Source organism: Sciurus carolinensis, chromosome 9, assembly GCF_902686445.1.
Source record: "Sciurus carolinensis chromosome 9, mSciCar1.2, whole genome shotgun sequence".
NCBI classification, from domain to species: Eukaryota; Metazoa; Chordata; class Mammalia; order Rodentia; family Sciuridae; genus Sciurus; species Sciurus carolinensis.
The window spans coordinates 51,446,260-51,473,993 of record NC_062221.1 but is presented as its reverse complement, the minus strand read 5'-3'; the positions used below and the strand labels follow the sequence as shown (position 1 = coordinate 51,473,993).

The 27,734-nt window shown below is 37.7% G+C and overlaps 1 protein-coding gene and 1 pseudogene across 1 annotated transcript; one reads left to right on the top strand and one right to left on the bottom strand.

Moving 5' to 3' along the window:
- Positions 1-183: 183 nt before the first annotated feature.
- LOC124993608 (dual specificity protein phosphatase 18-like) lies at positions 184-23,428 on the bottom strand (annotated as a pseudogene).
- Positions 23,410-27,734, top strand: Dnajc19 (DnaJ heat shock protein family (Hsp40) member C19). Its single transcript, XM_047564224.1, has 6 exons — positions 23,410-23,568; positions 24,399-24,450; positions 24,527-24,600; positions 25,500-25,579; positions 26,119-26,189; positions 27,582-27,734. Exons 1-6 carry the CDS (start codon positions 23,566-23,568, stop codon positions 27,650-27,652), a joined length of 351 nt encoding a protein of 116 aa, XP_047420180.1. The 5' UTR covers positions 23,410-23,565; the 3' UTR covers positions 27,653-27,734.

Below are 27,734 nucleotides of genomic sequence, written 5' to 3'. Positions count from 1 at the left end.
ATCTTTAAAGGTGTGGATTACAAAATTGAAAGCTGTAGCAATCTTGCTATCTTCTTGCCTTTATAAAAGGCATCATCTGGTCTTTTCTCCTTTCAACAAAAAGTTCAGATCCTGGTATAGGATCAACAACAGGTCTGTATCCTGACCCTAAATACAGGGTTAGGAGATGGGTTAGGAAATGATTCACAGTGGAGTCATCAAACTGACCTCCTTCTCATAGATGTCAGGGATCAATCCCACTGAAGACTTGATCACATACACAGTACTCTTGCCTAACAGCTGGAACTTGTAGTGAATGGCTGCTCCCAAAAGTCATTATCAGGTCACATGATAGGCTGGCATGACTTGGTCCATCTGTAGGCACCCAGCAGGGACATGGCATGGTACTTCATGAGGTAGGCAAGGCACAAAGCAGCTGAGCAGCTGTCAGCAGCACAGTGTAGCACTGTACAGCCCTGTTTCATTTCCACACTGTGAATGTCGAGGATGTGAGATGGATGCATCAGCCACGGGACCTGTGTGTACTGAACATCCTCACTTATACCAAGACGTCAATGACTGGGGTGATCTGGTTGCTGGACAAAAAGATCTCCTTGCTGGCAACCATACCGCTGCTGATAAGCAGGCAACTGATGATCTGTTAGAGGCCACTGCCTGATTCTGGGATTCCAGAACTGAACCTGGAAGGCACACAGGGGCACTATCTCAAGGTGGTGAATCAGGAGTTGGTAACACGTGAGACCTGCATCTTTCTGCTAGGCTCTGTCCTTGTTACACTTAAAAGGCTGTTGTGAGCTGGGCATGGTGGCACAGGTCTATAATCCCAGCAATTAGGGAAGCTGAGGCAGGAGGATCACAAGTTCAAGGCCAGTCTCAGCAATTTAGCTATATCTTCCACTTGTCACTGGAAAGTGAGGCACAGAGGAGAGGACTTGTTTAGGGCCACACAGCAAGGTATTTCTGATTCATTACACACGGGGAAAATCGACGATACTGAGAAGTGTTGGATAAACTCTGGGTTATAAAAGGAGAACAAAATCCATGAGTTGACAGGTGCAAGGTGCCTTCCAGGGGTGAGTCAGGTAGGTTTCCCGGGAAATTCACACTGGAATAGGCTTCTTTACAGCTTGTTTGTCTTTTCAAACGTTTATGTGTTGGAAACTTGGTCCTCAGTGTGGTGACAGGAGGTGGTAGACCATTAAGAGGTGGAGCTTACTAGAAGATTTTTAGGTCAATTGGGAAATGCTCTTGAAAGGGAATGTGGAATCCAAATCTCTCTGATTGCAGCTGGGTTTGCATGGGCCAGTCTGGGTCTGGCAAGCCTGTGGAAAGTCAGAGACTGAAGCTAATATCAAACTTCAGACACCCCACCTATTGGAGGAGAAGGGAAGCTGAGAAAATTTTTGAAAGCCAATGGAAGTAATCATTCAATTTTCCATTGAGACTTTCCTCTTTTTTTTTTTTTAACTTTTTCTTTATTCACCCTCCCTCTCACACCTCTACCATCTTTGAATCCAAATATTTGTCATGCATCAATTTATTGAGGAATGGATGTCTGAAATAGTATATGACAGTTTTGTTATATATTCTTATATTTTCACTTTTTAAAAAATCTGTATACATTTTTTCTCTCCCCTACCTGTCTCCCTCAATTCTTTTTCTCACTTCTCTCATACTAACAGTCAACCTCTAGTAATTCCTTCCTCACACTTACTATAAATTACCTCTATTTTCTCTCCCACTCTCTCATAAATACTACATCTTACATGACTTCTGACCCCTCATTGTCCATCATCTGAAATGATAAACCCTTTTAGCAAACCTACTATTTATATTGTAGATAATAATTGAACATTTCATTTCTGTCTTTTGTGACAAAACTGTAGACACCTTAATAGGAGCCATTTGGTTTAAGGTGGTATATTGTCTGCATTGGGTGCTGTTAATATTGGTCTCCCTGTTAAAGGTTAGGTACAGAAAGGCTTCAAGGACACTAAAAGACTACAGGGTAGCGTCTGTACTGCCTCAGCTTCATACTGCTATATGACAAGACATACAAAAAATAAGAAAAAAACAAGGAAATAAAGCACCTCAAATAAACCAAGATGTTCCAACAATAGAATCCATAGACAACACAGTAGACAAAATGTCAGAGAAGGAATTTAGAAAGTACATAGTTAGATTGATCTTCAAAATAAAGGATGGTATTGGAGAGAAAATACAGGAAGTGAAAGATTACTTCAATAAAGAAGCAGAAATTATAAAAAGGAAACAAGCAGAAATCCTCAAAATGAAGGAAACAATAATCCAAATTAAAAATCCAATGGAGAGCTGAAGAAATGACTCCTTTTGGAGAGCGCTCGCCTTTCATGCCTAAGGACCCCAGTTCAAATCCCCTGCCAGGAAAATGAGAGGAAAAAAAAAAAAAAATCCAATGGAGAGTTGGGGAGATAGCTCAGTTTGTAGAGTGCTTCACTTGCAAACACAAAGCCCTGGGTTCAATCCCCAGCACCAAAAAAGAAAAAGAAAAAAAAAATCCAATGGAAAGTTTCACCAACAAACTAGACCTCTTGAAAGACAGAACCTCAGACAATGAAGACAAAGTATATACTCTTGAAAATAAAGTTGACTACACAGAGAAAATGGTAAGAAATCATAAACAGAACTTCCAAGAAATATGGGATAACATGAAAAGACCAAATTTAAGATTTATCAGAATAGATGAAGGCATGAAGGTACAAACCAAGGGAATGCACAATCTTCTCAATGACATATCAGGAAACTTGCCAAATCTAAACAATGAAAATGAAAAACCAACTACAGGAAGCTTACATGACTCCAAATATACAAAGTTACAGCAGACCCCCACGAAGGCACACTATAATGAGAATGACTAACATACAGAATAAGGATAGAATTTTAAAGACTGTGAGAGAAAAAGCAAATTACATATAGGGGGAAAACAATTCGGATCTCAGCTAATTTCTCAGCCCAGACCCTAAATGCCAGGAGGCCCTGGAATAACATATATCAAGTTCTGAAAGAAAATGGATGCCAACTGAGAATTTTATATCCATCAAAATTAAGTTTCAGGTTTGAAGATGAAATAAAAACTTCCATGATAAAAACAATTAAAAGAATTCACAACTAGAAAGCCTGCATTATAGAACATTCTCAGCAAAATATTTCATGAGGAGGAAATGAAAAAAAAAATGAAAGGAAGGAACTACACTAAAGGAAAGATGAATCAAAGGAGAAACTAAGTCAAGTTAAAAACCAAAGATAAAAAAATGACTGGGAATACAAATCATATCTCAATAATAACCCTGAATGTTAATGGACTAAACTCATCAATCGAAAGACATAGACTGGCAGATTGGATTTTTAAAAAGACCCAACAATATGCTGTCTTCAAGAGGCTTACCTCCTAGGAAAAGACATCCACAGACTGAAAGTGAAAGATTGGGGAAAAAAATCACTCACATGGACTGGAAGCAGGGGTTTCCATCCTCATATCAAAGTAGACTTCAAACCAAGGTTAGTCAGAAGGGATAAAGAAGGACATTTTGTACTGCTTAAGGGAATCATACATCAACAAGACATAACAATCATAAATATATATGCCCCAAACAATGCAGCAGCTATGTACATCAAACTAATTCTTCTCAACTGCAAAAATCAAATAGACCACACCACAACAATACTAGGTGATTTTAATATACCTCTCTCACCACTGGATAGATTTTTCCAACAGAAACTAAAGAAATAAACTGTAGAACTAAATAATACAATCAATAATTTAGATTTAATGGACATATAAAGAGTGTTTCATCCATCATCAAGCAAATACACTTTCTTCTCAGCAGCACATGAATCCTTCTCTAAAATAGATCATATGTTATGCCACAAAGCAACTCTCAGCAAATACCCAAAAAAATAAAAATACTACCCTGCATTCTATCAGATCATAATGGAATAAACTAAAATCAATGATAAAATAAAAAATATAACTACTCCAACACCTGGAGACTAAACAACAAGCTATCAAATGATGATTGGGTAAAAGAAGAAATCAAGGATGAAGTAAAAAATACTTAGAGATAAAATGAGAACACTGATACAACATATCAAATCTCTGGGATGCAATGAAGGTAGTGCTAAGAGGAAAGTTCATTTCATTGAGTTCATACATTAAAAGAATAAGAAGTCAACAAATAAATAACCTAACATGACATCTCAAAGCCCTAGAAAAAGAAGAAATCAACACCAAAAGCAGTAGAAGACAGGAAATAATTAAAATCAGAACTAAAATCAATGAAATTGAAAAAAGTGAAACAATTCAAAAAATTGAAAAAAGTTGGTTCTTTGAAAAATAAATAAAATTGATAAACCCTTAGCCACAGTAACAAAGAGAGAGAGAAAACTCAAATTCCTATAATTCATGATGAAAAGGAAATATCACAACAGACACTACTGAAATACAGAAGGTAATTAGAAAATATTTTAGAAATTTATACTCAATAAAATAGAAAAACTCGAAGATATCAACAAATTTCTAGAGATATACGATCTACCCAAACTGATGCAGGAGGACATACACAGTTTAAACAGATCAATTTTAAGCAATAAAATAGAAAACTCCATCAAAAGCCTACCAATAAAGAAAAGCCCAGATTCTCAGCTGAGTTCTACAAGACCTTTAAAGAAGAATTAACTCCAATATTTCTCAAATTATTCCATGAAATAGAAAAGGAGGGAACCCTTCCAAACTCGTTCTATGAGGTTACTATTACCCTTATACCAAAACCAGGCAAAAACACATCAAGGAAAGAAAATGTCAGACCAATATTCCTCATGAACATAGAAGCAAAAATTCTCAATAAAATTCTGAAAAATCACATACAAAAACATATTAAAAAGACAGAGCGCCACGATCAAGTGGGGTTCATCCCTAGGATGCAACTACCGCCTGGGCTGGGCTGTCTTCCTCTGCAACGTTCCCAGGGGCCCGGACCTACCTCCTGGGCCTGGGAGCCTCACCCTCTGCAGGCGAGTCTCCTTAGGCTGCCTCTCCCAGATAATCTGCCTGCAGTCCTGGAAACTTCGCTCCGCCCCTAGGTGTGTCTCTGTGCGGCTCTTCCAGCAAGAAGTCACCTAGCTCCTGGGACCCTACTCTGCACCTAATCGCCTGGCTATGCAGCCCCTCCTCTGAGCCGCCACCTGGAGCCCTGTACAATAGCTCCGATACCCAGAGACCCGCCACACACCTCCTCCTCCGGACAGCAGCCCAGGCAGTAGTTGTAGATTGAGGGGAACCTCTAGGAGGGGAATTGACCAGCGAGACGTTCCCACCGAGTGAGTCTTCCCTACCGGGAGAGGTTTTCCCACAGGGACGGTAAAACCAGAGACACAGGCACAAACAGGACTTGCCTCAGCCCGCAGCCTAGTTCCCCATTGGATGACCATTGGTCAACAAGTGGAGACACCTCTGACCACTAGCAGGGAATATACGCCACCTGAGGGTCACCACCCTAGAAAGGCAGCTTCTTCGTGGAGATCCGCATTATCAACTTCCTCCAAGACTTCAGGCTACTGAAGGATAAGAGGGGATATACTAGCAATCTTCAGGGACATTATAAGTCGATAGAGGAAATCTGCAATATCTTAAGGACCCACTGATTCCTGAACAATATGAGAAAACAAGGGAAGAAAATGCCCCAAACAAATCTAGATGTTATATCAATAGACTCCAACGACAGCATGGCAGAAGAAATGACAGAAAGGGAGTTCAGAATGTACATAATTAAAATGATCAGGGAAGCAAACGATGAGATGAAAGAGCAAATGCAGGCATTGAATGATGAAATGAAAGAGCAAATGCAGGCATTGAATGATCACACCAATCGACAGTTAACAGAGCAAATTCAGGAAGCAAAAGATCATTTCAATAAAGAGTTAGAGATGTTGAAAAAAAACCAAACAGAAATCCTTGAAATGAAGGAAACAATAAACCAAATTAAGAAGTCCATAGATAGCATAACCAATAGGATAGAACACCTGGAAGACAGAACTTCAGATATTGAAGACAAAATATTTAACCTCGAAAACAAAGTTGAACAAACAGAGAAGATGGTAAGAAATCATGAACAGAATCTGCAAGAACTATGGGATATCATGAAAAGGCCAAATTTGAGAATTATTGGGATTGAGGAAGGCTTAGAGAAACAAACCAAAGGAATGAACAATCTATTCAATGAAATAATATCAGAAAATTTCCCACATCTGAAGAATGAAATGGAAAATCAAGTCCAAGAGGCTTATAGGACTCCAAATACACAAAATTACAACAGACCCACACCAAGGCACATTATAATGAAAATACCTAACATACAAAATAAAGACAGAATTTTAAAGGCTGTGAGAGAAAAGAACCAAATTACATTCAGGGGGAAACCAATACGGATATCAGCAGATTTTTCAATCCAGACCCTAAAAGCTAGAAGGGCCTGGAACAACATTTTTCAAGCTCTGAAAGAAAGTGGATGCCAACCAAGAATCTTATACCCAGCAAAGCTTACCTTCAAATTTGACGATGAAATAAAATCTTTCCATGATAAACAAAAGCTAAAAGAATTTACAAAAAGAAAGCCAGCATTACAGAACATTCTCGGCAAATTATTTCATGAGGAAGAGATAAAAAACAAAGAAGCAAATCAGCAAAGGGAGGAATTATCCTAAAGGAACTGTCAAATAAAGGAGGAACCAAGATGTGTCAAAAAAATATATAAATAAATAAATAAAATTTTAAATATGAACCAAGTGACCGGGAATACAAATCATATCTCAATAATAATCCTGAATGTTAATGGCCTGAATCCATCAATCAAAAGACATAGACTGGCGGATTGGATTAAAAAAAAAGATCCAACAATATGTTGCCTGCAAGAGACTCACCTCATCGAAAGAGATACCCATAGACTAAAGGTGAAAGGATGGGGAAAAACATACCATGCACATGGACTCAGCAAAAAAGCTGGAGTATCCATCCTCATTTCAGATAAAGTGGACTTCAAGCCAATGTTAGTCAGAAGGGATAAGGAAGGACATTTCATACTGCTTAAGGGAAGCATAAATCAGCAAGATATAACAATCATAAACATCTATGCCCCAAACAGTGGCTCATCCATGTATGTTAAACAAATCCTTCTCAATCTCAGAAACCAAATAGACCATAACACAATAATACTAGGTGATTTTAACACGCCTCTCTCACCACTGGACAGATCTTCCAAACAAAAATTGAACAAAGAAACCAGAGATCTCAATTACACAATCAATAATTTAGACTTAACAGACATTTATAGAATATACCATCCAACCAAGAGCGAATACACTTTCTTCTCAGCAGCACATGGATCCTTCTCTAAAATAGACCATATATTATGCCACAAAGCTAATGTCAGCAAATACAAGAAGATAGAGACACTACCTTGTATTCTATCAGATCATAATGGATTGAAGTTAGAAATAAATGAAAGAGTAAAAAACAGAAACTACTCCAACACCTGGAGATTAAACAATATGCTATTATATGATGAATGGATAACAAAAGATATTAGGAAGGAAATTTAAAAATTCTTAGAGGTAAACGAGAACAAAGAAACATCATATCAAAATCTCTGGGACACTATGAAAGCAGTACTTAGAGGAAGATTTATTTCACGGAGCGCATTTAATAAAAGAAGTAAAACTCAAAAAATAAACGACCTAACACTACAGCTCAAAGCCCTAGAAAAAGAAGAACAGACCAACATCAAAAGTAGTAGAAGACAGGAAATAGTCAAACTCAGACCTGAAATGAACGAAATTGAAACAAAAGAAACAATACAAAAAATTGACAAAATAAATAGTTGGTTCTTCAAAAAAATAAACAAAATTGATAAACCTTTAGCCACACTAACAAAGAGAAGACGAGAGAAAACCCAAATCACTAAAATTCGGAATGAAAAAGGAAATATCACAACAGACACGACTGAAATACAAAACATAATTAGAAGCTATTTTGAAAATCTATACTCCAACAAAATAGAAAATTTCAAAGACATCAACAGGTTTCTAGAGACATATGAATTGCCTAAACTGAACGAGGAGGACATACACAATTTAAATAGACCAATTTCAAGTAATGAAATAGAAGAAGTCATCAAAAGCCTACCAACAAAGAAAAGTCCAGGACCAGATGGGTTCTCAGCCGAGTTCTACAAAACTTTTAAAGAAGAGCTCATTCCAATACTTCTCAAAGTATTCCATAAAATAGAAGAGGAGGGAACCCTCCCAAACTCATTCTATGAAGCCAATATTACCCTGATACCTAAACCAGACAGAGACACATCGAGGAAAGAAAATTTCAGACCAATATCCTTAATGAACATCGATGCAAAAATTCTCAACAAAATTTTAGCAAATCGCATACAAAAATATATTAAAAAGATAGTGCACCATGATCAAGTGGGTTTCATCCCAGGGATGCAAGGTTGGTTCAACATCAGGAAATCAATAAATGTCATTCACCATATCAATAGACTTAAAGTCAAGAATCACATGATTATTTCGATAGATGCAGAAAAAGCATTTGATAAAATACAGCACCCCTTCATGCTCAAAACACTAGAAAAAATAGGGATAGTGGGAACATTCCTTAACATTGTAAAGGCCATCTATGCTAAGCCCATGGCTAATATCATTCTAAATGGTGAAAAACTGAAAACATTCCCTCTAAAAACTGGAACAAGGCAGGGACGCCCTCTTTCACCACTTCTATTCAATATCGTCCTTGAAACTCTAGCCAGAGCAATTAGACAGACCAAAGAAATTAAAGGGATATGAATAGGAAAAGAAGAACTCAAACTATCCCTATTTGCTGATGATATGATTGTATACTTAGAGGAACCAGGAAATTCCACCAGAAAACTTTTAGATCTCATAAGTGAATTCAGTAAAGTAGCGGGATATAAGATCAATGCACATAAATCTAAGGCATTTCTATACATAAGTGATGAATCTTCAGAAAGAGAAATTAGGAAAACTACCCCATTCACAATAGCTTCGAAAAAAATAAAATACTTGGGAATCAATCTCACAAAAGAGGTGAAAGACCTCTACAATGAGAACTACAGAACACTAAAGAAAGAAATTCAAGAAAACCTTAGAAGATGGAAAGATCTCCCATGTTCTTGGATAGGAAGAATTAATATTGTCAAAATGGCCATACTACCAAAAGTGCTATACAGATTCAATGCAATTCCAATTAAAATCCCAATGATGTACCTTACAGAAATAGAGCAAGAAATTATGAAATTCATCTGGAAGAATAAAAAACCCAGAATAGCTAAAGCAATCCTTGGCAGAAAGAGTGAAGCAGGGGGTATCGCAATACCAGAGCTTCAACTCTACTACAAACCAATAGTAACAAAAACGGCATGGTATTGGTACCAAAATAGAAAGGTGGATCAATGGTACAGAATAGAGAACACGAACACAAACCCAAATAAATACAATTTTCTCATACTAGACAAAGGGGCCAAAAATATGCAATGGACAAAAGATAGCCTCTTCAACAAATGGTGCTGGGAGAATTGGAAATCCATATGCAACAGAATGAAACTAAACCCATATCTCTCACCATGCACGAAACTAAACTCAAAATGGATTAAGGATCTCGGAATCAGACCAGAGACCTTGCATCTTATAGAAGAAAAAGTAGGTCCAGAGCTTCAACATGTCGGCTTAGGACCAGACTTCCTCAACAGGACTCCCATAGCACAAGAAATAAAAGCAAGAATTAATAACTGGGATAGATTCAAACTAAAAAGCTTTCTCTCAGCAAAGGAAACTATCAGCAATGCGAAGAAAGAGCCTACAGAGTGGGAGAAAATCTTTGCCAATCATACTTCAGATAGAGCACTAATCTCCAGAATCTATAAAGAACTCAAAAAACTCTACACCAAGAATGCAAGTAATCCAATCGACAAATGGGCTAAGGAAATGAATAGACACTTCACAGAAGAAGATCTACAAGCAATCAAAAAACATATGGAAAAATGTTCAACATCTCTAGTAATAAGAGAAATGCAAATCAAAACCACCCTAAGATTCCATCTCACCCCAATTAGAATGGCGATTATCAAGAATACAAGCAACAACAGGTGTTGGCGAGGATGTGGGGAGAAAGGTACACTCATACATTGCTGGTGGGGCTGCAAATTAGTGCAGCCACTCTGGAAAGCAGTATGGAGACTCCTTAGAAAACTTGGAATGGAACCACCATTTGACCCAGCTATCCCACTCCTTGGCCTATACCCAAAGGATTTAAAATCAGCATATTACAGAGATACAGCCACATCAATGTTCATAGCTGCTCAGTTCACAATAGCCAGATTGTGGAACCAACCTAGATGTCCTTCAATTGATGAATGGATAAAGAAACTGTGGTATATATATACAATGGAATATTACTCTGCCATAAAGAATGATAAAATTATGGCATTTGCAGGCAAATGGATGAAACTGGAGAATATCATGCTAAGTGAAATAAGCCAATCTCAAAAAACCAAAGGAAGAATGATATCGCTAATAAGTGGATGAGGACACATAATGGGGGGTGGGAAGAGTTAGTGTTAGGGTTAGAGTTAGGTTTAGGGAGGGGGGCAAGAATGGAGGAAGGAAGGACTGTATAGAGGGAAAAGAGGGGTGGGAGGGGTGGGGGGAAGGGAAAAAAAATAACAGAATGAATCAAACATTACCCTGTGTAAATTTATGATTACACAAATGGTATGCCGTTACGCCATGTACAGAGAAACAACATGTATCCCATTTGTGTACAATAATAAAAAAAATAAAATAAAATAAAAAATAAAAATAAAATAAAATAAAAAAAAAACAATATAACTTATCTTTTTTTTTCCCCCTCCCCTTGGTATCAGAGATCGAACCCAAGGACTCTTCACCACTGAGCCACATCCCCAGCACTTTTTTATATTTGATTTAGAGACAGGGTCTTGCTAAGTTGCTTAGTACTTCACCAAATTGCTGAGACTGGCCTCAAACTTGTGATCCTCCTGCCTCAGTTTCCCAAGTCACTGGGATTACCAGTGTGCACTACCATACCCAGCAAAATATAACTTTCTAATACTTTTTGTAACTTATAGTCATTATTTTTTAAAAGTTAACATCTCTGTTTCTGAAAGTATAAATCTTACCTCTAGGCTGATGACTGCCAAATTTGAATTTTCTATACTAAATTCTACCACACAATCTGGTACAATTCCAGTTGCCTATTGCCATTGCCTGTTGAGTTGCCATTGCCTGTCTCCGTTTTACAGCACCAACTTAGTGAAATGGCATTTGATTCCCACAGAGAATCCAGTATCAGATCCTTTTGAGCTCTTTTTAATGCCTCAGTTGGTGTTGAAAATCAGAACAATACTGCTAATGCCCTCAACTCAACAAACCCACCATGAAAGCAAAACCTTCTGTTTCTGCCTGAAGTTCCTCTCTCCATAGCGCTCAGACACAACTCCAAAACACCAAGATCCCCTCCCATTCCCTGCCATTACTCTCATATCTGACAAAGTAGACTATAAGCCAAAATTAATCAGAAGAGTCAAAGGTCACTTCACACTAGAAAGGGGAACAATCCAATAAGAATATATGATAATTGATATTGGCGTATAAGATTTATGCCCCAAATGTTGGTACACCTAAGTACATAAAATAGACACAACTCAAAGACTCAGACAGACCCAGGCTAGGTCATCAAGACATAAGCTTGGCAAAGACACTTCAGACCTAAAAAATGTTGCAAAAGGACCTAACAAATATCAATAGAATATTTCATCCAAGAGCTAAATTCACTTTCTTCTCAATTTCAAGCAGTCCCTAAAGTATTACGGTGTTGTTTTCAATCCAAAACATATCCCAGTCACTTAAACAAACTACACAAACCTTCACCTTACCTTTGGAGAATCATAGGTGTAGGGACTCACTGTTGTATAGAAAAATTACACATTCCTCAGGTGTAATTTGATGGAGGAAATGGACAGGGAAATCAGAACCATTCTTTTTCCAGATGTTTTTGGACCTTATTCCAGAAACAAAGTTAATGTGCATGTATTAATTTTCTCATGCTCTGTAATAAATTATCACAAATTTATTGCATAAAGTAATATTTATTATCTCATAATTCCTGTAGGTCAGAAGTCCAGGCAAGGTGTGGCTGGATTCTCTGCTCAGAATTTCACAAGGCTCAAATCAAGGTATGATCTCATCCAAGACTTGGGGCCTCTTCCAACCTCACTCAGGTTGGCAGAATTCAGTGCCTTGCAATTGTAGAAATGAAGTCCCCATTTTTGTACTGGCTGTGAGCTCCTTGAGCTCACCCTCATGTCCTAGGCACATGTCCTGTGGGGGGTTCTCATGCTACATCCTGTGTGAATGAGGGAAAGAATTTCTGTCGGAGGACGGTGCAGCAATAAATTAATCACCAAGAAACTTATCTAATCTAATAAACACAAGAGCCAATAATCTTTTCAAATGGAAGGGGGTGTAGCTGGGCCATGCCAGATCTGGCCTCCAACGAGATAGAGAAGCCCACCTTCACCTTTATTTATAGTCCCACAGGTAAAGGGGTCTGGACCAGAAGGGGCTTCTTCTGTGAGGAACAGGATGGGGTGGAGTTAGGGAAGCCATTTGCTTAAAGAATTAGCATTTCCTCAGATGGTGAGCCAACTCTCTACAGGGCTACCTACCCCTGGCTATCTGAAACAGTCTCTCACGACTGCAAATTCCTGGGAGTCAGACCTCTGTATCCCATGGCTTAGCGCAGACTGATTCTGCTAAACATGGATGGCTTCCCATGATGACCCTCTCACAACATTACAGGATACTTCTTCAAAGTAAACAGAAGAACCTCAATCCAGTCTGTTATAACAGTGTCTCACACAAAGTGGTATAACCATGGGAGTGAATATCTTATCACCTTTCACATATAATATAATGTAAACAAAGGTGATCATCCACCATTTCCAAAGTTCCAGCTCACAATCAAGATGATGGAATCATATAAAGGGTATATGCCATTACATGGGAATATCTGGAGTCGTCCTAGAATTTGGCCTACTAGAGTGCACATTTAAGGGAGAAGAAAAAAATAAAGGAATGGAAGAACACTTGAGTGGACAGAGTGACTAAAAGAAAGGAATAAAATAGCGTGAGGAGTGGTTTCAAGAAGAAAAGGAGCTGGGCAAACAGCACTGAGAGATAATTGAAGAGGTTTTTTTTTTTTTTTCCCCCCTGGCAATTAATTTTGTGTGAGGCAGACATTAAGAAAGATGCAATAGGTCAGGGGGTGTAGCTCAGTGGTAAAGCACTGTGCAAAGTCCTATGTTCAATCCCCAGCATCACACACACAAAAAAAAGAAATATAAGATGCAATAAGGGAAGAAGACTGTAAGGAAATTCTGAATATTAATGGGCATGATGATCCATGCCTTCAATCCCAGTGACTTGGGAGTCTGAGGCAGGATGATCACAAGTTCCAGGCCAACCTCTACAACTTAACATTCTTTCTCAAAATAAAAATTAAAAAGGACTTGGGTGTAGATCAGTGGTAAAGTGCCCCTGGTTTCATTCCCCAATACCACTCCCTGACACAAACATTCTCCCTCTTGGAGGCTGCCATAAAATATCTTAATTTCTTTCAACTAACTGTATGTGTAGTTTGCTTTTGTTTCTTGCTTTTATTATTATTTTTGCTTCACTTTTGTTAATTTCAATGCAAATCTGTGCTCAGAATAAAACTCAACATGACTCATCATTATTTTGGTTACTTTGGGAAGATCATAGACCTGGGATTCAAATAAACCTTAAGTCAAATCTTTACTCCTTCACCTACTAGCTAAGTTATCCTTTTAAACCACCACCAATTAAGCTCTATGTGACTATTCTACATAATGTTGCTAAATTTATCTTCTAATCAAAATATTTCCTCTAGTAGACTAGTTTGACTCCTGCAATCCAGGTAAATGACAGTTGTGATCACCAGTTTATCCAGATTGACAACAAAATAACTAAATGCAGTTAATTGCTTTATAAATTCCTTAAGTGATTGTACAATAAAAGATAATATCTATAACTGTCTTAAGTATATAATAAATGCCAGCTTCTACTATTATAATTTTTATTTCTTGCACCCTGATAAACCAAGTGGCAAATACTATTATTAAGTCAACAACCTGAGAAAACAGGTAAGTGAAGTTGAGTCATATTAGGAGGAGAGCTCCTATTAATATGATGCTTCCCAGCCTACACTGCAAAGTTACACAGGGGCTAAGGTTTTCATTTGTTTCCACTGATGTTTTCTTGGAGACAAGAATGGTGCCTTGCACATAATAATTGCTTAATGAGTGCAATGTTTATTAAATAAAAACAATATTCTCTCTCTAATTACCACTGCATTTATATGGTACAAGACCTTACTAAGGGGTCCATGGACAAAATGAAGGTGGAAGACATACCTCTTTATAAGGAAGGGCTTAGAGGGGTTGAAAATATATTCTTGATGAAAAATGTCATCAATAAGTTATTAATTTATTTTGCAAATATTCTTTGAGTGCTTTCTGTTTAGATGCTATAATACATGTAGGAAGTAAAAAGAAATATATGAGACATGATTTCTTCGCTCAAGGATCTCTAGTCAAATGCAGAAAAATCCTTATATATCAATAACTTCTGTATATTATACAGAAATTAGCAGTGCAGCATTAAAAATTATATAGAAAATCAGAGAAAAAAAGATCACTCTAGACTATCAGTTACAAACTTTGGCCTATGAGCCAAATTCATCCCACAGATTGTGTGGGGGTGGGAAACCAGGGATTGAATCCAGTGGCACTTTACCACTGAGCTACCTCCGCAACCCTTTTTATTTTTTATTTTGGAAGAGAGAATCACTTAAGTTGCTTAGGACCTCATTAAGTTGCTCTGACTGGTCTTATAACTTATGATTCTCCTGCCTCGGCCTCCCAATTGCTGGGATTATAGGAGTGTACCATATCTAGCTTTGTGATCTATTTCTGAATGGCCATGAGCAAGGATGATTTTTAAATTTTAATAAAAGCAAAGAATACAAAAACTAAATGTGGCCCCAAAAAACTAAAATACTTACTATCTGTTCATTTATATAAAAAAGTCATAAACACCTATTCCAGGCTTCAATGAACAAAGAAAATACAATAGAAGGTATATCTTATCTGAATATTTAACTGAAGGACAGAGATGGGATGGGGGAAGAGCATTTGGAAAAGCATTTGGAGAATAGTGGTGACAAATTCCATTTGAATGAACTGTGAGGTTTATCAAGGGGAGAAGTAGAAGAGAAGCCTGGAAGAGTTGAGTGTGGACCTGGGCTAAGGAAGTGAACTCTATAATTACTGAGGACATTAGAGTTGCAAGAAAGCATGTCTTCGATTTTTTGCAGTGGCCTTTCTTCTAATGATGACAGTGAAGATTAATTTTCACACTAGAACAATACAGTAATGTAATTTTTATGATAATTAGCTAGGGATGAATTCCATGCTTCATTCTGACCACCAAATAACTTCTGACAGCAATGTATATTCTCTTAACTTTCACCTAAATCAAATGAAACTTGTAAGCTGGTGCTTAAAGACAACTTGCTTTATTATCGCTCATCTCCTCAATCATCCAGCTCTCTGAAAATGTGATTTAAAATGGGACTTCAGTCAGACCTTCCACTGTAGCTTTGTTTCACATGGCACTATGTTATTAATGCATGACACTATATTATTAATAATGTTCACTAACAAAACTCAGACCCAGTATTTCACCCTTATTTACTGGCAATCACAGCCATCAAACAATTGTGCTTGTCTGTCTGGTCTAGGCACAAGATGCACTTATACAGAGTATTCTGTTGGTCAGTTCCATTTGCTGAAAGCTCAGCAGGAAGGGCTCAATTTATTCAATGTATAAAGCTTTGCATGCAATTGGAACTTTCTCTCAGGGAAGGGGAAAAGGCCTGAGAATGACAACAGGAAAAGTCAAGCTAAGATGGGATGAAATGGAGGGTCAGGTGGGAAATCTCCAACTGTGAAAAGGCATGTAAGCTACTTCAATTTCCCATTTCCCCTGAAAGTCCAGGTGTCTTAATTGTCTTTCCTTACAACCTGAGAAAAGAATAGGGCCTTCATCCAGAAATTTATCACCTGAACACTGTCATTCTAGATAAAAACACTGTCAGCCTGATCTCAGACTGGCTCACCTCTCATGCTCCAGGTTAAGCAAGAATAACAGTTCTTACAATAAGAAATGAAAGCAGTGAGTTAGAGTAAAACAGATGCAGCGAGAAAAAAAATGAACTAAGTTAAAGAAAGGGGAGAGAAAAACCACAGGAAAGATTCTCATAAATTATTTTATACTAGCCACAGGGCAGGGTGGCATTACCTGACTTGGGTGCAGATGGGGCCAACTGAAAGAAAGTGGTTGGACTGTGGGCCTTTCATTCTGGCGTCTCAGCATTCTCTCCTCCTCCCAGTGCCAATGTTCTTATCTGATCCAATCTGGGGCTGTCCTCAACCCTCCTGACTCTAAATCTCTTCTTCCTTCTTCCTTCTTTTTTACTGCAATTAAACTCTTCCTTTTACTAGTTATAACATCAAAAGAATCTCAACACACTTCATACAGGAATCTGTTGATCATAGCACAATATGATTATTTACCAAGAATATTCATTTTGAGCACGGGGTAAATGAATCCTCAATAATATGCTGTCAGGAGATGGCAAAATCTTTGGGGGAAAGGAGGGAAAGAAGAGACAAAGAAGGGTGGAAGGAAGAATACAGGAAGGGAAGGGAAGGGAGCACTTATTAAGTTCCATTGAGGTTTAGGCAAAGAGCCTTTACATACAGCATTATAAGAACAGCTGCCTACAAAAGATTCCCTGGGGTAATGACTGCTAGTTAGGAACTTGGATGCCATTAATAATGATCTGAGATAATCCCTAAAAAGAGTGGTAAGAAAATATACTTGAAGGTAATTCTAGACCTTCTAATTTCATGAGCTAACATTACACATATCAAAAAATGAACAATGGCAAGCAATTACTGGACCTAGAGACTTCAGAAGTCAGTCAACCACTCTATGGCCCATTTTTCTCATTTCTAAAATAAAGCTCTTGAGAAAAATGGCCCCTACATTTTATTCTTAAATTATGTAATTTGATGAATTTTGTCAAATTTTCCCCTAAGATCATTCCGATAACCACCAAACATGCTATTAGTTTTTCCATCTTAAAAAAAAAAAAACCTCAAGTGGAACATGGTGCTACTTTCCTATAATCCCAGCAACAGGAAGGCTTAGGAAGGAGAATTGCAAACTGGAAGAGAGACTCAACAACTTAGCAAGAACCTGTCTTTAAAAAAAAAAAAAATGAAGAGGACTGGGGATATAGCTCAGTGGCAGATCACCCTTGGGTTCTATCAGTACCAAAAGCAAAAAGTCAACTCTCTTTTTACTACCTCCTCCTCTATATACTGTCCCTTTCTCTAATTTTCTTTTCAAAAATTCTTTGAAGGACACGTCTTAAAATCTATATTTCTATTCTCTCTTATCATTGCTCCCTGAAACCACTACAATAAGACTTTTGTTCCCATCACATCACAGAACTTCTCATAAACATCACAATGATCTCCAGTAGTCAATTCTTAGTCATTTTTTATTTGACCTTTGGCAGTACTGGAATAGTTGATCCTCCATTGAACTTTCTTCACTTGGTTTCCAGGAAACCACACTCACCTGGTTTCTGCCCACCCCTTTCAATCTAACTTTCTGGGTTTGCCTTATGTTCTCAAATTCCAAACATGGACATACTCCAAAACATAGTCCTTATTCCTCTTCTTTCTCTCTCTCCACTCATGCAATACATGTTTCAGCAGTTCCATGGTCCTGAAGACCATGATTCCAGACCTCTTTCAACAAAGTTGTATGTCCAACTTCCTACTTGACAAAACTATTTGGATATCTAGTTGGCATTTCAAACTTAACATTATAAAACTTCCCATTCCCTGATTGCTCTTTCTGTAGTTATTCTAACATTTTAAGTGACAACTTTATACTTCTAGCTGCTGAAGCTGCTCGCTTTATAGCCACGGCAGATTCCTTTTTTTTTTTCCCCTCACATACTATATTACATCCATCAGTAAGCTATCAACTATATCTTCAAAATAAAAAAAGGAGTCCAGACACTACATTTACCTTCACTGCTACCAACATCTCCCACTTCAATTATTGCAATAGCCTCTTACAACATTCACTATCCTTGCTGTAAACAAATGGTGCACTGCCTATTTGAGCAAAATGCCACAGACTGTGTGACTTGTAAACAATAGATATATATTTCTAACAGTTTTGGAGTTTGAGAAGTTCAAGATCAAGGTGGTGGGAGATTCAGTGTCTGGTGGCAGCCTGTTTCCACATAAACAGCCATCTTCTCAGTCATAGTACGAATCAAAGTAGATTCCATGTTTGGTAAACCAGGGTCAGTTTTCGTGTTCATATATGGCACTTTTCATTGGCCTTCACATTGTGGGAAGAGTGAGGGTTTCTTTGCAGACCTCTTTTTTGAGAATATTAATTCTATTCACAATGGCTCTACTCTCATGATCTAATCACCTCCCCAAGACACCATTCTCCTGATACCATCACTGTAGTAATTAGGTTTCAGTGAATGAATTTGAGAGAAACAAACATTCAGACTATAGCTAAATAGAGAACTGAATAAAGGGACTGTTTTCAAAGGCCTGGGCAGGATTAATGAAAACTGGCAAACAACAGTGAAATGCACTGTGCCTAATAACACAAGCACCTGAAGAAACCTGAAGGAGCAAGAGTCTGGAGTAATTATTACACACAGCAGGATCTGTATTCTTCAATGGACAAATTCTCTCAGGCTGAGGCAACCGCTAGGAAGAGAGAATGAAGAAATGAAGATCATGAACTCATTTTCTTCCTTTCTTCTGACCTGCTGATTATGGACCTAACTCTCCAAGTCAGAACACAAAAAAGGTCTTTCATGCAGTCCACTAAAGTCATTTTCCCAAATATTTGTGCTCTCCTAGGGCACAGAGCAGGATAAAAACAGAGGAGATGAGAAGGGGAAAACAAAATATATCAGTAAAATATCCTCATCTGTAAAACAGAAATGTTACTTCCACATGAAGAAATGAAATTGTATAAGGCAATGTCTAGCATAGAGTTTTTAAGAAAGGAAAAAATATTTGCCCAACATCATGTTTCCCAGTGTGGATATTTGTACAGTGGTGCTTTCCATATTTCAAGTCATGACTAATTAGTGAGCTGTGAACGTAACAGGTTTCCTATCATTTTTTAAGAAATACAGAAGACCAAAAATATATCTTGGAGAAAAGATAGCCTTTTAACAAATGGGGCTGGAAAAATGAATAACTATATGTAAAAAAATGAGATTAGATCCCTTTCACTCTGCACAAAAGTCAAATTGAAAGATATCAAAGACTTAGGAAATTAGACCAGAAACCTTACAACTGTTAGAAGAAAACATAGAGTAAACACTATCATTTAGGTGCTGGCACAGACTTCCTTAACAAGAACCCCAAAGCATAAGAAATAAAACCAACAATCAATAAGTGGGATGCCATTAAACTAAAAATCTTCTGCACAGCTAAGGAAATGATTAAGAGTGTAAAGAGAGAGCCTACGGAATAGGAGAAAATCTTGGTCAGGTACTCCTCCAGCAGGGGATTAATATCCAGAATACACAAAGAACTCAAAAAACTTCACACTAAAAAACAAATAACCAATCACTAAATGGGCAAAAGAACCAAACACAAACTTCTCAACAGAAGAAACACAAAAGGCCAATAAATACATGAAAAAATGTTCAACATCTCTAGAAATCAGGGAAATGCAAATCAAAACTACACCAAGTTTCATGTCCATCTAGTCAGAATGGCACTGATGAAGAATACAAACAACAATAAATGCTGGCAAGATTGTGAAGAGAAAGGAACACTTCTACATTGTTGGTGAGACAACCACTCTGGAAAGCAGTCTGAAGATTCCTCAAAAAACTAGGAATGGAACCACCATTCCATCCAGGTATCCTGGGCATCTTCCCAAAAGATCTAAAATTGGCATGCTACAGTGACACAGCCACATCAATGTTTATAGCAGCATAATTCACAATAGCTAAATTATGGAAGCAACCCAGATGCCCATCAATAGATTGATGGATTAAGAAACTATAATATATATATATATACATATACACAAACAGAATGGAGTTCTAATCTGCCATAAAAAAGAATGCAATTATGGCATTTGCTGGCAAATGGATGAAAATGGGGAATATCAGGCTAAGTGAAATTAGCCAAATTCAGAAACTCAAAATTCGAATAATATTTTATCTCATATGTGGAAGCTAGAGTAAAATAAAGGAAAGGGGGAGTAAAGAAAAAGATAACATAAATATCCAATCAAATGCAAAGTAATAGTCAAGTGAAAAGAAGTCTAGTAGACTAGGAAAAGAAGAAGGGGGGCAGGTGGGAAAAGGTCAGAATGTGAAGCTGATTTCTATGCATGTATGAGTTTGTCAGAATGAACCCAACTACTATGTATAACCAAGAAGCTCTAATAAAAAAAATACAGAGAAGACTGGCATGCATCTCATGAAATTAGGATAAGCATTGCCTCATGAAACACAAATTTCAATTATGGGTATTTATGTGTGAGTGTGTGTACACATGCACATCCGCACAACAGTATGTATTTGCTTTGGGGATCATAATGTAAAATGTACTTCTTATAATCAAAACATGTTTGAAAATCATAATGCAAGAAGAAAACACTCAATTACTCTCATTCCTCTTCAAGAAGTTATTTGCCTAACAAATCAGAGAAATTGAGTATACATCCTCCTTTAAATTTTTTATTTTTATTTTTATTTTTTTCGGTATTGGGTATTGAAACCAGGGACTTTCGACCACTGAGCCACATCCCCAACCCTTTTTACTTTTTATTTTGAGACAGGTTCTCACTAAGCTCCTTAGAACCTTGCTAAATTAGTGACGCTGGCCTCGAACTTGTGATTTTCCTGTCTTTGCCTCCCAATTCCTGAGATAACAGGTCTCATTCTCTTTTTCCTGCTAGTCCCTCTTTTTTTCTTCTCTTATTCTTTGTAGTAAACTAAACAATGGCTTCCTAAGATATCAGGTCCTAATTCCTGAAATCTGTGAACATTTTCTATAGTAGTCTTTGATGCTGTGATTAAGAATCCTGAGAAGGAAAGATGATCCTGGATTGTACACACCATGACGTGTATCCTTTGAGAAAGCAGTAGAGATTTTACACAGCAAGCAGGAGCATGAGATGGAGATAGATTAGAGTGAAATTTCAAATGTTAGCCTACCACATGGAAATGATTCAGAAACAAATCAAGGAAAGCTCAAGGTTTCCTTGATTTGTTTAAGTCACCAGTTATAAGTAGCATGGAATGATTATTCATCAGTTGATGGATATATTTGAAGATTGTTTTTAAAGCCTATTTCCATGATTTTAGCATGTAGGAAAGATATTTACCAATTTATATGCTTAGGTGAGGTGTCATGAGAATTAGAAAGGCCTTTGCACACCAATTTATACCGTGGCTTGCCTCATAATAATAAGGTACCATGCTAAGTGATGATTATGTGCAAGGCACATCATGTACATATCTCCAATCTCACAAAAATTTGGCAAAGAAATCATCACTGCCCTTACTTTACACATGAAAAACTAGAGTCAGAAATAACTTGTCCAATTCAAAGAACTAAGGACAGAGCCAGGTTCTACCTCATTTGATATACCTCTACATTCAAAGCTTCTTCACCTCAACAAAGTGTCTTGCTGTATTAGCTATCTCATTTTTAAAGGCTAGTGTGTGGAAAGGTATTTCTCACACAAACAACATGCAATAGTTTGTACACACCAAAATATGCATAATACAATTTTCCAGGTAGTATTCTAGTTTGTTTCTGCCAATTTGGTGCCACGGTCTTATGTCTCCACTGATTAATTCTTTTGTAATTGTTGCGCTAAAAATTACATAAAAGAATCCCAGCAGTTCAGGAGGTTGAGGCAGGAGGATCACAAGTTCAAAGCCAGACTCAACAAAAGTAAGGTGCTAAGCAATTGAGTGAGACTGTCTCTAAATAAAATACAAAATAGGGTTGGGGATGTGGCTCAATGGTTGAGTGCCCCTGAGATCAATCCCCAGTACCACCGCCAAAAAATTACATAAAAGGTGTGTGGCGGGGAGATGTACACTTGAAACTAGCTTGTCAGTGCTGGACATCACTTGAAATCATGTACTGATAATAAATTACATCAAGAAAATCTTAGGGCCAGAAGAGATCTTAGGGATCCAAATGCAAACTATTCCTACAGATGAGGAAAACAAAGCCAACTTACTTGCATATTTGTCTAGTAATCAATCAACTTATCAAAACAATTGCACTGTGAACATATTTTTAATACTCTAAGTGGGAAGCAACTCCTAAAATTTGTCATCCAAATATTGCATTATAAAACTTCCATTATTGCCTTTATTATTTTTCTTCTCTTAATTGGAGATATACAAAACTGATGCCCTGAAAGGTCAAAAATCAACCCCTACATTCTATTTGGGGGTCAGGGAGAGGAATTTTAAATAACACTTCTCAGGTGTAGGATTTTGAGATCCCGCATCAGCTATTAACTGTCTATGAAGTGGTAATCACATTCCACAAATAAAGATCCAAATATTCACAGAAAGTCCTGTCAAGCCACATCTTAAAGTTCTTTTAAATAAAAGAATGCCACCAAGCAACACTTGAAACAGTATAATTCGTTTGGTTTTCTGGGACACCTGGTTTGCTCCACAAGGGTGCTGCTACATATTTACTTGGATTTATGTTGGAAATCTGTCATAGCATGTTTAGGTATAGTCACAACCCTTGTTTTTTTTTTTTTTTTTTAATTCTGTAAATGGCAACGCAACGTGTTAAGAAGTAGGAAAGGAAACCTGTTTTGAGTAAGGCTGCCCACTAGTTCTTCGATCTCTTCCATACCCATGCCCTCCTGACAGGAATTTCCAAATCCCAAGTCTTGGAGCAAAGGACAAACGACACCCTTAAGTTCCACCCTTAGCCCTAGGAAGGAGGCACTCCGCCCACCCTCCAACCAACCCGAAGTCTCGGTTTCCGCCCTCCCTCTGCTTGAGCGACCTCACGGCCTGCCTAGCGGTTACTTTTACGACACCCTTCCAGCCCAGTTTGCGACCGCTAATGCCGTATTTCATAGAGCTCCTGTACTTCGGAATTTGTGCTTGCTCTGGTTGCTGCGTCGCTTTCGGATTAAGGCGTATGGTGGTGGCTGTGTCTTCTGGACTGGGATGAACCGCGCTCCTGGTGGAAGCAGGGAAGCCGAGCCTGAGCCATGGTAAGTGCAGCCTTGGGTCTCCCGGGAGATCTCCTACCCAGGCCTAAGCCTCAACTCCTGGCCTTGGAGAAATGGAGCAAAGGTTGTGCTCCGTAGTGCATCTCTCGGGAGACGTAGGTCCCCGGAGTGTCACAGTCTCCAGAACACAAAACCGTTGGCGCACCCCTCGTGGGTTTTGTGTTCTTACGTTGACTTCAGGCAAGGAACTCCAGCCCTGGTGCGTGGTCCTTGAGCTCTGGGAACGAAGACGTTTCTCGAATTCAAGTCAGATACTAATTTGAATTTGGAGATTAGTAAAGACACATCTGATTTTATCGAACATATCCTCCCGCTATTTGCTACACTTTGCCTTGTCCTTCCTTTCTGGCTCCAGTTGACATAAATTACTTATTCCTGCTTCCCAAATATATGTGGGTTCCTCTCTTACTAGAAGGCTATGGGACAGTGAGGAGGAAAGACGCTGAAAATTTCTTCGCCTATTTAAACCTACATTTAGCATTGAAAATTCCTTTATGAAGTTTTTTCCTTTATTTCACTGCCCTCGCTTTAACTTTCATGTGATATCACTTAAATAAGTTTGCAAAGGGAAGGAATCATTCTTTTCACTGTTGTAGAGGTAAATAAATAGATCGATTTGCCCTGACTTACATAGTGAAATATACCTTTGTAATGCATCTAATATAAAAGTTGCAGTAGTAGTATAGGACCATTGGATAGAATATATTCACCTTAAAAATGGTTTCTCCCATTGAAATGAAACTTGTAATGCTGGAGGAATGGGTATAAGGGTATGGAAAAGTAAACGCTTACATTTTGTCCCCCCTTAACAGGCCAGTACAGTGGTAGCAGTTGGACTGACCATTGCTGCTGCAGGATTTGCAGGTTTGTTTTTGGTTGGGGATGGAAGTGAAGTAGGGATATTGGGTATTTATTTACTTATTGTTACTTTTGGTTTTAGGCCGTTATGTTTTACAAACCATGAAGCATATGGAGCCTCAAGTAAAACAAGTTTTTCAAAGTCTACCAAAATCTGTAAGACTTACTAAACATTTTTTGTGTTTTTGCTAACTTTGCTGCCTGAGTTTCAAGTATAGAGCCACAATTTGAAGGGAGAATTTCCAAATGTCCATGAAGTTCAAATTATTATTTTGGGCCATTTCTGTTTCTTCCCACAGAGGGTGTAGTACATGCAAACTCTTAATTGTACTACAGTTAAGAATCCAATGTGATTGTGTGTTGGGGGATGTTTAATTCTAGCATTGTGAAAGTTAACACTTTTTTACATATTACTTCAACATCAATCCACATTTCACCTTCATCTCTGCATCACAGAGGGACTGAAAGTGATCCATTCTTAGTGTGTGACCTTGGCACTAATATCTCGTTTAGTCTGTTAGGAATCTCCAAACCAGCTGTGTGTGGTGTCACATACCTGTAATCCCAGACTTGGGAGGTTAAGGGAGGATTGCAAGTTGGGTCTCATTAAACTACCCAGGCTGAGCTCCATCTCAAAAGAAAAATTTACCAGGATTGGTTATGTAGCTCAGCAGAAAACCCCTGGGTTCAAACCCCAGTATGCCTCCCCCCACACACACTGCCCCAGACCTTCAACCAAATCTTCTTGAGGTACTTATATTTTGAACCATATTGATCAAATTTTTATCTAGCATATGCCTGAATGGTCCTCCATTTCCCAAAGAACTAGCACTGACATACTGTGCCTTGACATATTCCCAAGATAGAATGTATTGGCAGGAAAAATAAAAATTTTGTCACTTAAATATTTCTGGCTACTGATAAATCTGAAATACCATGAAAATCGTTAAGTTCTCTGAAATGTCGAGTTTTTCATCTAACTCTGGACAGACTTTTATATAGACATTTTTTTAAAGAAAGTTTATTAATCTTTTCTTATGCATTTGCTATTTCAGGCCTTCAGTGGTGGCTATTACAGAGGTGGGTTTGAAACCAAAATGACAAAACGGGAAGCAGCATTAATACTAGGTGTAAGGTAAAAATTCCTATTATTAGTATTTTTCTACAACTAAGGGTAAGGGAGTTATTACAGATTTTGTCCCCGGAGAGTTGATCAGTTTTTTAGTCATTGGAACTTTGCTCCTCCATCCACGTGTATTTTTAAGGTCTAAACACTCCTACCAAAGTCAAATGAGAAAAGCACCCTGGGAAAGAAACACTTTTTCATTTACTCAAAGAGACAATAGATTATCACAATATTACTCTCTATAACTTATGTTCCAGTGGTGAAAACCTGCCTTCATTTTCAAATACTTAAATATGCTTTCAATAAAAGGATTGTTGTTAAAAAAAAAAAAAATCATCAAGTTCATGATCATCTTTGAGAATGCTTTTTTTCAAAGTGCAGTTTAATTCTCCCAATCGACGGTATGCAGTTTATATGTGTTGAGGATCCTAAGCAACTTTTCATACTATTTTGCTGATTCACTGTAGTTTCAATCTTTAATTAGCCCTCATGTACAATTCTGATGTCATCTAAAAGTACACTGAAATATCTTTTCCTTTTTTAATCAGCCCTACAGCCAATAAAGGAAAAATAAGAGATGCTCACCGACGAATTATGCTTTTAAATCACCCAGATAAAGGTAAGTACTCATTAAACATGTTTCCTCACCCATTTTTATTTTGGGACAGGGTTTAAGTTGCTTCACCTGACCTAGAACTTAAAATTACCTCTAACTCATGAATAGCTAGGATTACAGGCATACATCACACAGGGCTGACAAATTTTTTATCTATTTAATTCATAGCTATTAGAAAGGCCTGAATCAGGGTTGGGGATATAGCTCAGTGGGTAGAGTGCTTGACTTGCAAGCACAAGGACCTGGGTTCAAATCCCCAGCACTGCAAAAAAAAAAAAAAAAAAAAAAAAAAAAAAAAGGCGTGAATCTGCTCATGAAGTCTCCCAGGCTGAATCCATGTGGTTTTGCTGTCCTAAAAGAAATGTGAAATGTTTTACTTACCCAGTAATCAAAGAATTACTGTAATGTGGTAGGCATGATAAACATTAACAATGTTTTGAGATCTACAATTGTGATTAAATGGGACTGCCACTAGTGATAGCCACAGATACTTCTAAAGAGAGCCTTCATTGTGTTGAAAGCAAATAATTCCTTTGCATAACAAACCAAAGTACAAGAATCCACAACCCAGTGCATGAATCCTTTCACTTACTTAGGAATTTTATTAAGAAAGAAGGTTTTGGTAGTTTAAATGGGATCATAATTGTTATATGAACTCACAGGGTATGAAATTCAAGCCCTTGGAGGGCTTCTGATTCAGTAAATCTAGAGTATAACAAATAAAACACCTATTTCTACAAAGTTTCATATAACAGTGTTTGCTGGTCATAGATCCATACAGCCCCAACAGATTAGCAGGACAGCGGTTGTAGATGACATTGTGAAAGGTCAATTCATAATAGTAAAACTATGAAGGACACATTAAAAAAAAAAAAAAAAAAAAAAGCGGGTCTTTCCAACACAGAGCAGCACAGAAGCCTTTGAGAATATGGCGGTGTGAAAATTAACAATATCATAAACTGATGCTCATTTGTAATGTAGTTAGCATAAGTAGGCTTATACTACTTCAAAAGCACACACACAGAAGGCATGGTGGCGCACACCTGTAATCCCAGTGGTCTGGAGGCTGAGGCAAGGGAGTTGCAAGTTATAAGCCAGCCTCAGCAATTTAGCAAGACCCTGTATCAAAATAGAAGAGAGCTGGGGATGTGGCTCAGTGGTAAAGCATCCCTGAGTTCAATCCCTGGTACCAAACAAAAGCACATACGTGGAGTTATTAAAAATCCTATCCGTTTTTTAAGCTTATGTGTAAATCTCTTAGGTAAATTACCTCATCTTCCATTGGTTAAACATATTATGTATCTGATGACTGAGTTGCAATCACAGTATAACTTTTTACCAAACGGAAGTTTAAAGCCCATTTTATAACTATTCCTTTTTTCTTTCTTCCTATAGGAGGATCTCCTTACATAGCAGCCAAAATCAATGAAGCTAAAGATTTACTAGAAGGTCAAGCTAAAAAATGAAGTAAATGTATGAATTTTACGCTCATATTATTTTATGTATATGAGTACCAATTGTTTTATAATAAAATTTCTCAGTGCTCTA